This window comes from Phycodurus eques, chromosome 2 (assembly GCF_024500275.1).
Source record: "Phycodurus eques isolate BA_2022a chromosome 2, UOR_Pequ_1.1, whole genome shotgun sequence".
Lineage (NCBI taxonomy): Eukaryota > Metazoa > Chordata > Actinopteri > Syngnathiformes > Syngnathidae > Phycodurus > Phycodurus eques.
The window spans coordinates 21,834,086-21,847,310 of NC_084526.1; the positions used below are offsets into that span (position 1 = coordinate 21,834,086).

At 42.9% G+C, this 13,225-nt stretch overlaps 1 protein-coding gene across 12 annotated transcripts in view; it reads right to left on the reverse strand.

The window, feature by feature from the left end:
* The window catches only part of LOC133398128 (A-kinase anchor protein 13), a 224,464-nt gene that overhangs the window by 9,819 nt on the left and 201,420 nt on the right, over positions 1-13,225 (reverse strand). For 9 of the 12 annotated variants that reach the window (XM_061669758.1, XM_061669769.1, XM_061669778.1 and 6 more), the window contains 5 exons: positions 11,504-11,656; positions 8,899-8,966; positions 7,172-7,216; positions 6,889-6,939; positions 3,637-3,909 (listed from right to left, as the gene is read on the reverse strand). In XM_061669758.1, coding sequence (XP_061525742.1) covers positions 3,637-3,909; positions 6,889-6,939; positions 7,172-7,216; positions 8,899-8,966; positions 11,504-11,656 — 590 coding nt within the window. Of the gene's footprint in view, positions 1-2,226; positions 2,634-3,636; positions 3,910-6,888; positions 6,940-7,106; positions 7,217-8,898; positions 8,967-11,503; positions 11,657-13,225 lie in introns of those variants that run through there. The other 3 variants (XR_009767767.1, XM_061669759.1, XM_061669810.1) reach the window with 3 other exon arrangements.

Genomic DNA, 13,225 nt, shown 5'->3' on the forward strand with positions numbered 1-13,225 from the left:
GCACCGAGCAGTTGTGGGTATACTTATTGCCCCCCGGCTCAGCGCCTGTACATCAGGGTTCACCCTGGTGGACAAGAGGGTAGCCTCCGTCCGCCTTCGGGTGGGGGGACAAGTCCTGACTGTTGTTTGTGCCTATGCACCAAACAGCAGTTCAGAGTACCCACCCTTTTTGGAGTACTTGGAGGGGATGCTGGAGAGCGCTCCCGCTGGGAACTCCATCGTTCTGCTGGGGGACTTCAATGCTCACGTGGGCAATGACAGTGAGACCTGGAAGGGCGTGATTGGGAGGAATGCCCCCCCCCTATCAGAACCCAAGCCGAGTTCTGTTATAAGACTTCTGTGCTCACCATGGATTGTCCATAACGAACGCCATGTTCAAGCATAAGGGTGTCCACACGTGCATTTGGCACCAGGACACCCTTGGTCGCCGTTCGATGATCGACTTTGTGGTCGTGTCATTGAACTTGCGGCCGCATGTCTTGGACACTCGGGTGAAGAGAAGGGCGGACCTGTCAACTGATCACCACATGGTGGTGAGTTGGCTCTGATGGTGGGGGAAGATGCCGGTCCGACCTGGCAGGCCCAAACGTATTGTGAGGGTCTGCTGGGAACGTCTGGCAGAATCCCCTGTCAGAAGGAGTTTCAACTCCCACCTCCGGCAGAACTTCACCCACCTCTCGGGGGAGGCGGGGGACATTGAGTCTGAGTGGACCATGTTCCGCGCCTCTATTGCTGAAGCGGCCGACTGGAGCTGTGGCTGTAAGGTAGTCTGTGCCTGTCATGGCGGCAATTCCCGAACCCGTTGGTGGACACCAGCGGTGATCAGGCCTTTTTGGCTTGTGGGACTCCTGAGGCAGCTGATGGGTACCGGCTGGCCATGCGGAATGCAGCTTTGGTGGTCGCCGAGGCAAAAACTCGGCCGTTGGAGGAGTTCAGTTAGGCCATGGAGAACGACGTCCGGACGGCTTTGAGGAAATTCTGGTCCACCATCCGGCATCACAGGAGGTGGAAGCAGTGCACCATCAACACTATGTATAGTGGGGATGGGGCACGGCTGATCTCGACTCGGGACGTTGTGAGTCGGTGGGGTGAACACTTTGAAGACCTCCTCACTTCCACCGACACGCCTTCCCATGAGGAAGCAGAGTCTGGGGTCTCTGAGCTAGGCTCTCCTATCTCTGGGGTTGAGGTCACCGAGGTGGTTAAAAAGCTCCTCGGTGGCAAGGCCCTGGGGGTAGATGAGATTCGCCCGGAGTTCCTAAAGCCTCTGGATGTTGTAGGGGTGTCCTGGTTGACACGCCTCTGCAACATCGTGTGGGCATCGGGGACAGTGCCTATGGATTGGCAGACTGGGGTGGTGGTCCCCCTTTTTAAGAAGGGGGACCGGAAGGTGTGTTCCAATTACAGGGGGATCATAGTCCTCAGGCTCCCTGGTAAGGTCTATTCAGGGGTGCTGGAGAGGAAGGTCCGTCGGGAAGTCGAATCTCAGATTCAGCATGGGCAGTGTGGTTTTCGTCCTGGCCGTGGAACAGTGGACCAGCTCTTCACCCTCGGCAGGGTCCTCGAGGATGCATGGGAGTTCGCCCAACCAGTCTACATGTGTTTTGTGGACTTCCTCGTGGAGTCCTGTGGGGGGTGCTTTGGTAGTATGGGGTACCGAACCCCCTGATACGGGCTGTTCGGTCCCTGTACGACCGGTGTCAGAGTTTGGGACGCATTGCCGGCAGTAAGTCGGACTCGTTTCCAGTGAGGTTGGACTCCGCCAAGGCTATCCTTTGTCACCGATTCTGTTCATAACTGTTATGGACAGAATTTCAAGGTGCAGCCAAGGCATATATGGTGTCCAGTTTGGTGGCCTCAGGATTACATCTTTGTTTTTTGCAAATGGTTCTGTTGGCTTCATCAGGCCGTGATCTTCAACTCTCATTGGAGTGGTTCGCAGTTGAGTGTGAAGCGGATGGGATGAGAATCAGCACCTCCAAATCTGAGACCATGGTGCTTAGTCGGAAAAGGTCGGGGATGAAATCCTTCCCCAAGTGGAGGAGTTCAAATATCTTGGGGTCTTGTTCACGAGTGGGGGAAGAATGGAACGTGAGATCGACAGGCGGATCGGTGCAGCGTCTGCACCTGATGTGGACTTTGTATCGGTCCGTTGTGGTGAAGAAAGGAGCTAAGCCGAAAGGCGAAACTATCTATTTACCGGTCGATCTACGTTCCTACCCTCACCTATGGTCACGAGCTGTGGGTCGTGACAGAAAGAACAAGATCGCAGATACAAGCGGCCGAAATGAGTTTCCTCTGCAGGATGTCTGGGCTGTCCCTTAGCGATAGGGTGAGAAGCTTGGTCATCCGGGAGGGGCTCAGAGTAGAGCCGCTACTCCTCCGCATTGAGACGAATCCAGATGAGGTGGCTCGTGCATCTGTTTAGGATGCCCCCTGGACGCCTCCCAGGTAAGGTGTTCCGGGCATGTCCCACCGGGAGGAGAACCTGGGGACGACCAAGGATACGTTGGAGAGACTGTCTCCCGGCTTGCATGGGAAGGCCTCGGGATCCCCTCGGAAGAGCTGGAGGAATTGGCTGTGGAGAGGGAGTCTGGGGTTCCCTGATGAAGCTACTGCCCCTGCGACCCGACCTCGGATAAGCAGAAGAAAATGGATGGATGGTTTCTTTACTCGAAAGTAGTGTTCAAATAATGATAGAAAAATAATTTGAATAAAAAAAAAAAAAAAAAAACTCAATTAGCCTCGTGGAATTGGCACCTGTGGCAGTTAGGATCGAGCCCTAAGTACGTTGTCTACTAATACAGTACACAGCTGTGCAGACCTATGACATGACCAAGAGAGGGGCCAGTGTAGTTTAGTAAGTATACCAAATACATGGTAATAACATGATAAGCGGGCAGCAGGGTGGACAAGTGGTTAGCACATTTGCCTCACAGTTTTGAGGACCCGGGTTAAAATCCGGCTCGCCTGTGCGGAGTTTGCACGTTCTCCCCCTGCCTGTGTGGGTTTTCTCCAGGTACTCCGGTTTCCTCCCATATCCCCAAAAAAACATGCATGGTAGGTTAATGGAAGAGTCTAAATTGCCCGTAGATGTGAATGTGAGTACGAATGGCTGTTTGTCTATGTTTGCCCTGCGATTGGCTGGCAACCAGTTCAGGGTGTACCCCGCCTCTCGCCCAAAGATAGCTGGGATAGGCTCCAGCACACCCGCGACCCTAGTGAGGATAAGCGGTACAGAAAATGGATGGATGAATATGATAAGCGCACGCACTGCAAAAACTATAGCCAAAATACATTAGATCTCAAATCAAGACAAAATATGCTTGTCTGCCAAGGTATTTCTTTTAACCAGGCAGTTTTTGTGCAAGAGCATTTCACCTTTCCTTGAGAATTTTAATTTATTATTAACTTGTTATCCACATTTTATTACTGGTTATGAGAAAGTTTAGCTTAAAATAAGAAATAGTTTATTTTTTTATTTTTTTATTTTTTTATTTTTATACATGTTGACTTTTTTTAAGAAATCTTGTCAAGTAAATTTTTACTGTTCTATTGCCAGAGAATTTTGTTAGACAGGCATGTTCCTCATTTCACTGCCCAGTTTCTGTAATGCATCAAGTGGACTTACGGTACCTGCATGTTCAGCAGCGCCTCCTTCTCACCGAGCAGGCGCTCCCTGAGCTCCCACTCCTTCTCACGCCGGCGCCGCTCGTCGGCATGCGCCGCCTGCTGCCTGTGCAGTGATGCCAGGTCCTGCCGCTGCTTTTCCAGGCTGCGCTGCTTCTCTTGCTCGATTAGTGAGCTGGGCCGAGAGGATGGCCGCGATGATGAGCACCCTGACGGTGAGCGCTCACTCAGGACCTGACGCTGATCCTCTATGAAGCTATCCTGCTGCACCACCACCGCCTGGATGTCCAAAAACAACAAACAAATCAAACGTGTTATTGTTATTTGTGGTCATCTTATGTGACCGTGCATACCCAAGCTGTCACGTACATACCAAACCAACAGGTGGCGCTACAGCCTCTAACCGTAAAGGCATTTCAACAAATCATTAATGAAAAAGGTACAATGATGAAAAAAATAAAAGTATCTCACTTACAAATAGGGTTGGGCATCGAGAATCGATTGGAACCGGGACTAACGTTCCAGTTCTCCCGGAACCATTCAAATGTAAAAATTGCGGTTCCTAGTTTCGATGCCTAGTCCTCCAGCCGCGAAGAAGAAGTGGCGAAAAGCAATGAAGAAGCGGCGTAAACCAACGAAGAAGAACGGGCACGATGACGTGCTTGTGGCCAACGGCAGCGGTGGCGAACAAATGTGTGTCTTAACTGTGTTAAAATGAATGACCAGTCGCCTCAGTGCAACATTGGAATAAGACTACATTGTGCAAAGGATTTTTTCTCGATGTGTAGCATCTGACACGCTCCAAGCCTCAGCCTACATCGTGCAGAGCTTCAGTGAAGTCAACTCTCTGTCAATTGAGTGAGTGAAACAATAAAATAAGTCTATGCCAACATTGAGACAGCTAAACCGGTAAACGGTCACTTGCACTTTTGCACTGATGGGTTTTAGCATTTATTTTAGTCTTCAAACCAACGCAAGCGACGATGACAAAAATAAAAATAAAAAAAATGTTAACATTGGGCTAAAACTTCACCGTAGCAACTTTACATCACAATGAATTGGGACAAAACTCACATAAACGTTGTCTCACAGTATCACAAACACTAGCCTTGTGCCTCATCGGTGGGTAGGAAAAGGAATCAGTGTTTTATTGCATTTGGTTCCATCCATTAAAAAAATAATAAAAAAAATAAAAAACAATCACCGGTGCCGTGTGAAGTTACTTTTCATGCCAAAGTGCTGAGTTCTGGTGCGTACACTTCAAAATAAAAGGCTACAAGCTTAAAACAAGAAGTCAAGTTCAAACTTTCACATATAAACCATTTGATGTGATGAAACAGAATACAGGGGCAGTTATATAGCATTGTTAATATAACTATTTTAACAATGCTGTCAGTGAAGTCAACTCTCAGTCAACTGGGTGAGTGAAACAATAAAATAAAATAGCTAAAACAGTTAAAATAACTATTTTAACAATGCTATATTTAACTTTTAGTTGAAATACTAATTAGTGAATATTAAGTCGTTGGATTAGTTCCACCCACATTGCCTTTTCGTTGATAGGTTTGATATTGATACGGATTATAAAGAACCGCGGTTCAAATGTTCATTTTAGTCTATGCTGCGGGCTGCTACGAAAATGGATGGTCATAATTTGGACACCCTTTATATAAACCATGTAAACCTTTTTGACACTGCCCCCCAAAAAGAATCGAGAATAGTTTGGAACCGGAAGTCACAACTGGAGTCGCTCTAATTCAAACGATGCCCAACCCTACTTATAAATTTAATAAAAAAGACATTGTAAATAATTATGTTAAAATAATTTAAAAAACTGAGAAATATAGCTCAAAATAATTTAAAAGAACATTTTAATAATTTAATCTAAAATATTTTTTTTAAATAAAATTGACTTGAATTTAAAATTTTTGAAATTGAAAATAAAATCAAAATAACTCAATAAAAACTAATGGAAACACATTTAGGTTACAATTCATTTTTATTAAAAATTTTAAATCAAGGCTCAAAATATATTTTTTTTTCCTTTGAGGAGCAGTTTTGTTAATCATTTCGTCATTTTTGCAGGTTAATCAAACAGGGGTCTGAAGCAAGGGTTTTATTAAATCATAAAAATATGACAATCTAATGATCTTTTTTTTCAATTTCTATTATTTTAATATGTTATTATTTTACTTATTTTCTGGTTGTTCTTTCAAGTTATATTTGAGTTTTGGTCGTTAAATAAATACACATTTTTGAAAAAAAATAATAATCTTGTGGAGTCACTGATGGTGTAGTGGTACAAGCGCCTGACTTTGGTGCGGGCAGCGTGGGTTCAGTTACCACTCAGTGACAATGTGAATGTAAGTGCGAATGGTTGGCCATATCTATATGTACCCTGCGACTGACTGGCGACCAGTTCAGGGTCAGGGTGTTGTCCGCCTTTCGCCCGAAGTCAGCTGGGATAGACTCCACCCCCCCGCGACCCTAACCAGGATAAGCGATGTTGAAAATGGATGGATGAATAATCTTGTTTATTAATTAATTAATTCATTATCAATCAAAATGATTCCTTCCTGCGAAGGAAACCAAAATTGCCAGATCATATAGCCAATAGCAGTCACCATAAATAAATAGAAAAGTTTACAGCTAATCCATATGATTGGTATCGGCAGTGATGGTATCGGCAGATCTCATGGATTATCGGTATAGGCAACATAAAACACTGATTAAAAAGGCATCATAAAACCCCTAATTATACATTAGATAGTGTGCACACCATCAAGACACAAGATTAAGCATTGTTGAAATGTGAGTGCTATGTAATGCTATGTGCTATGTAAATATTTTAATAATTTTGTATTTGATTTATTCTTTTAAGCATTATTATTAATTTGTGCAATGCCTTGATTTTAGTGAGGTTAGTACAGAGTCATTGCTATGAATGCAATTGTACTAATAATTTCTTAACTAAGGGGCGTAAATAAGGGTTAAAGTTCTGACAGGGCCACCACAATTTGGCTGTTGGTGGCCCGACAGGCTTAACGTCCGACACTCCATAATTCAATATTAAAAACAAACTAAACAAAATAATTTAAATAATAATGTAAATTTATAAATTACAATGTAAATGTACTAAAATTCCCTGTGAGAAATAGTGAAGAAAAATAATAATAATAAAAATTGTTAGCTTTCATGTAAAAAAAAAACAAATGCCAAAAGACATTGGGAAAATAAATTGTGTTGAGGTTGTAATACCTGCAGTGTGCTGAGCAGGAAGTGCAGATTGGAGACGCTGTAGAGCACCTGCTGATGGTAAACACAATGCAATAAGCACCTCCAACATACACAATGAATATTTACATGATCAATACATATTGATTTATCGATAATATGCCATTTATATATCAGATAAGGAGAGTAAATGACAAGGGGTCCTGTGAGAACGAGCTCTACAAAGGCTGAAAACAACTAACTTGACTGGTTTCCATGTCAACAGCGGCCCAGCTCATCAGGTTAGTGACGGGAAGTGGCTTCTTACCTCACTGTTCCTCTTGAGCAGCTGCAGCAGGTTGGCGTTTCCTCCCTGCTGACACACACACACAAAAACAAGGACAAAAATCAGTGTCTGTGTGTGTGCACGTGTGGGTGCTTGTGAGAGTGCGTGCGCTTGTGTGGCCATGCTGTTCTAAAAAGGAGACGATTATGTAACACTTATGCAACAAGGGTACCAAAAACAATGGTTATAAGAAAACCACCAAGTTATGTGACTATTGATATCATTACGTAATGCAGAGCTTCCAACCTAGAGAAATTCACTTCCAGAGCAATTTGTCCAAATTTGTCTGAATTTCCACACTTTCAAAATTTTGTCAAGAACATTACCACGGGACAGTTATTGCAGTATATAGGATAAAAATAATTCTGCATACTGTTTCATTGCACAACATAAACTAGCGTGCCCCCAAGCATATTTTTCCCTCTTTTTTGTTTTAAACAATTAAATCAACAAATTAATTCATGAAATTCTCATCACGGTGGCCGGACACAGGGCCCTACTGGCCGGTAATGTCAGACATTGGATTCCCCCCCAATATCCGAAACAATCAGTGTTACGGCTGTAACGAGTCAGCGTTCAGTGATTTCCAAAACAAAATACAGACGTTCTGTAACATTTGGCAGCTTTGCTGTCATGGTTGTGTGTTCTGGATTTTGTCTTCCCCCTGTCTCGTACACACGTGCTCCTGAGAGCATCTTCACCACCTGTGCCTCGTTCACCCTAATTACCCCATGCATTTAACCTCCTGTCTCATTCTTTCTAGTCGCCAGTTCGTTGTACCTTGTTGTCGCGTTCCAGCATTAGTTGTTTCCACGTCACCGACTCCACCTTGCCTTTTTGCCTCACGTTTTTGGATACTGTTGCCTTTTCGGATTGCCTGCCTGTGTACCGACCTCTGACCGTATATTAAACCTCTCTTTTTCTAAACTGTCCATTTGTAGTGGAGTCGTGCATATTTGGGTCCTATCCTCTGTTCCGTTCATGACATTTGCGTAATGTGCAATGTTTCTTTGCCCGTTATTAAGGACAATTGTCCCAGTGCACAATAGAAATAAACAAAACACAGAGAAACGCAGAGAAATAATCCGCAGTTTACCTTGTGTTTGCGGTGTACGTGTCATATAAATAATGCAATAGTCCCTGTTGCCAGTTATTCATGGTAACCCCCCCGCATGCACAAGAGAAATAATAACAATAATGCAGAGCCACGTATCTAAACAACTAAGTTGAAGGGAAAAAAATGTGTACAGCACGCTTGACCACATACTGGTATATTGTACGCGTTATACAGTTACTGTAGTCGATCCTCTTGGACAATATTAATTAAATTATTCATAATAAATACCCCAAATATAAATTAAATAAAAAACAACAAAACAATTCAAAATTCAGTATTCAAATTCAAACTACCTCCAAGGAGTCCGAAAAATAAATTCCCCTTACTGCTTGTTTATGCACGGGCGGATGTGCGCGCACGTTATATAGTTATTGTAATCACTCCTCTTGGACAACAGAAATAGAATGCCTCAAAATAATCCGCAGAGTAAAGAAGAAAAAAAAGTCCACTGCATGTTGGATCAACTGTCCGCTCGCAAAGTATGTGTGGTATTAGAAAAGTGATGGCTCAGCTCGCCAACTATTCATGATAACTTCCACCTTGGACTATAGAAATAAACAGCAAGCCGAAGTCTATGGTGAGATCATCGTACCTTCTTCAGAACACTGTCGGACTCAGTCCTCCGGAGGTCTCTGGTGGCGTCCTCACTCTCGTCTCCGCCTACGGGATACGAGTCAAGCATAGACCAGTCAGCAACCATCTCACTACGTATGGCTTCAATATTTGATATTTAATTGTTTTTATTGCATCAAGCTTCTAATGGCGGATGAGTTGGACCCGAAAGTCTTCTCTTGTATGCTATTTTTGTATTTCCTGTATCCGCTATTGCTGCTGAAACAATACAAATTTCCCCATTGTGGGACTAATAGTGATCTCATATTATAAATATTTACAGTGCCATGATAAAGTATTGGCCTCCATCTCAAATTCTTATATTTTTGCATAGTTTCCCCACATTAATGTATTAATTTCAATAACCATTAATGTACTTTTAACCGTATAGGCCCATTTCCTCAAGTGACGTAGCAGACTAGCTGCGACATACTAATTCCATTAATTCATTCCCTGTTCCGGTCCCTGTGTGGCTGTCTGGTGTTATCAAGTACTACAGTATTTTCTCTATATACTCATATTAATTTATTTGTTATTTTGCTCTTCAAAGTTGGTTACTCTCAACTATAATGCTGGTTGGAAAGCCCACATTGTTTACATATTTGTAGCTATTAACGTTTAGTTAATTCATGATGTTTGTCTGTCTAAGTTCAAAATGTCCTATTTTGTGAGTGGTCTTTTAATGCACCTCATGTTTTTCCCTTTGCTTCTCCTGAAGCAGCCGTGAACCGTTCGTGCAGCAAACTCTACAGTTAAGGATAGTGATGAAACAATTAATTCAGTGTATCAATGTATCGATTGATATTCCTATGATTCAACTCCATCGCTCCATGCTCGGCAAGTTAGCATTCTGGATGAAAATATATAAATGAAATTTTTTTACAAGGTTATCAATCGATTGTATCGATACTAGGAAATAAGGCATTGGATTTACGCATGGCAGACTTTATATGGAGGTGTGTACGTTGTATTTCCAAGAAACATGCTTGTAATTCCTTTTACTTGGCTTTATTTTCCAGGTAGCACAACGCTACCTATGTCTTTGTTCGTCCTCGTATCCTATTCTACGCCCTATATCTAGTCACGCCTTTCCGTAGTGGCTCTAGTGGTTGGATGAGACAACACAGTATGTGTGCGTATTGTTTTTTAAGCACTTTTATTGACGTTCCACATGTAGGTCTGTATGGTGGATGGCAGATGAGAAGGCGGCAAGCAAGGCAAGAAAGTATCAATAAGGATGCGTGTGTGTGTGAGACTTACAAATGCATGTTGAAGCCTTTCAAGCTATACTATCTTAGCTTAGCTTGCTAGCCGGTAACAGAGAGAAGAGACGCGTTAATGATCAACGCCGCTCAGCAGAGTTCAAGTGTGAGTGTAAAAGGGAATTAAAACTGTCACTATTGAATCTTTTTAGAATCGATTCTCCTATTGATTATTGATCGAGTAATCGCCCCTGCTATTAAAAAAAAATACTTTTTTTTTTACTACCAACATAATAATAATAATATTTGATTTGTAATCCAATTTACATTTCAAAGAAATCTCAAAAGTGCTACACAGAGTTTAAAAACAATAAAAATAATTTAGAGTTACAGCAACAGCAGGTTAGGTGTAAAAAAATTCAAGGAAATCTAAAAGAGCTACATAGAGGTTGAAAACAATATTAAAAGCATTAAAAATTACAGCAATCAGCTAGTTATGGTAAAAACACATGCATGCGTTAAGAGGAGTTTATGAGCTAGTAAGCGGTTAAATGAGGTTTTAGTCATGGATTTTATTCTCATTTATGAGGAATGGACTTCAGTCCGCAAACTGCATATGTTTGTACTGAGTGTATGGTATAAACTTGGTGTACAGAAATTTGAGACAGCAAAATTCTAAATTCTAAACAGCTAGCAATTGCGATTAGCATTAGCGCACTAGTGATTACCAATTAAGGTAAAAAAAGGGGAACTACCATTCAACTCACTCATACTTATCATGTTATATGTACATTACACATCTAATAATGTCTTAAAAATAACTTAAAGACGCTCAAGCCAATCAATCGGAACATAAGTCTGTGTTCTCTAACAGAAGCACAGACCATGCGCTGGCCGTGGTTTTTGCTTACGTCATAACATCCTGTTTTGGCCGTTCTCCATTTCAGTGACAAAGCCTTTCGGTCTGAAACCGAAAATGCACTTTTGGGCCATTTTCAGGCAAACTATTTCAGTGGCTGAAATTTGGATGCATCACTAATTTTTATAGTGCATGGTAGGTGGCTGTTAATGACAATCAAGGAGCATTTATTTATTTTTTGTTACGTATGACTGACCAATGGCATTACTTTATTTCTATTGTGCATGGTAACTCCTGTGTAGGCCCAATCAAGGGGACTTACTTGTTTCTAATGTGTGCGGTATTTTTTAAAGATTTTATGTTGTGACGTTGGAACAGACTATTTCCAGTTCAATTGCTTTCTACGGGTGGAAAAAGGGCAAACACAATAATTAACATTGTTGAATTAATACTTTAAAATTAAAAGCTTGATTCACTTTAATTGGTTTACCTAACGAAGTGTCCACACACACTTCCACACTTACTCTTACTGAGGTGCATCTGGTGACTGTCAAAGCCGCCGAAGGTCTCTGCCCGTCGGGGCAGGCACCCCGGGCTGGGTGCTCCTCCTCCGCCATCTTGGACACCGGCCATGGCACCGCCCAGGCTGCTGTTTACCAGGGTCTGCAGCGTCTCCACTGCCAACCCACACACAAAATCGATGCACGGTCGCTTAACGAATCATCCGGCTAACAGAGTTACACTAGCGGTTGCCAAGCAACAATCTGTTCTACGTACTTCATATTCAAATATGTTTACAAGACTTCAACTCTGTTTGAGTGTGTCTATGCATGTGTGTGAAAGTCAGCACAAGTAACCACATTACCTCCGCCATGGGGCGTATAAGTGAAAACAAAGTCTATTCTAAAAGCTTCAAAAGAAGAAATTATGTTTTTGTTAGATTTTGAATGTAAAGATAAATAAATATATAGTGCATCTGGGAAGTTTTCCCACATTCTGTTATGCTGTCACCTAATTCCAAAAGGGATTAAATTCATTTTGTTCCTTTCTATACAAAACCATAATGACAATTATTTTTTTTAAACAAAAAACAACTAAGAAATGACAGGTATTCCCAGCCTCAGCTTAATGCTTTGTTGTTGGTTGTTGTGACTTCACCAGGCACGCATATGTACAGTGGAGCAAAAAAGTATTTGGTTAAGCCACCAATTGTGCAACTTCTCCCACTGAAAAAGATGAGAGGCCTGTAATTTTCATCAAGGGTATACCTCACTTATGAGAGACAAAATAAGAAAAGAAAAAAAAAATCCAGAGAATCACTGTCTGATTTTGAAAGAATTTATCAGCAAATTATGGTGGAAAATAAGTATTTGGTCACCTACAAACAAGCAAGATTTCTGGCTCTCACAGACCTCTAACTTCTTCTTTAAGAGCCTCCTCTGTCCTCCACTCGTTACCTGTATTAATGGTACCTGTTTGTACTCGTTATCTGTATAAAAGACACCTATGCACAACCTCAAACAGTCACACTCCAAACTCCACTATGGCCAAGACCAAAGAGCTGTCAAAGGACACCAGAAACAAAACTGCAGACCTGCACCAGGCAGCACCAGTCTACATGTGTTTTGTGGACTTGGAGAAGGCGTTCGACCGTGTCCCTCGGGGAGTCCTGTGGAGGGTGCTTCGGGAGTATGGGGTACCGAACCCCCTGATACGGGATGTTCAGTCCCTGTACGACCGGAGTCAGAGTTTGGTCCGCATATCCGGCAGTAAGTCGGACTCGTTCCCGGTGAGGGTTGTGCTCCGCCAAGACTGCCCTTTGTCACCGATTCTGTTCATAACTTTGATGGACAGAATTTCTAGGCGCAGCCGAGGTGTAGAGGGTGTCCGGTTTGGTGGCCTCAGTATTGCATCTCTGCTTTTTGCAGATGATGTGGTTCTGTTGGCTTCATCAAGCCGTGACTTGGAGCAGTTCACACCCGAGTGTGAAGAGACTGGGATGAGAATCAGCAACTCCAAATCTGAGACCTTGGTCCTCAGTCGGAAAAGGGTGGCATGCCATCTCCAGGTCGGGGATGAGATCCTGCCCCAAGTGGAGGAGTTCAAGTATCTTGGGGTCTTGTTTACGAGTGAGGGAAAAATGGAACGGGAGATCGACAGGTGGATCGGTGCAGCGTCTGCAGTGATGCGGACTTTGTATCGGTCTGTTGTGGTAAAGAAGGAGCTAAGCCGAAAGGCGAAGCTCT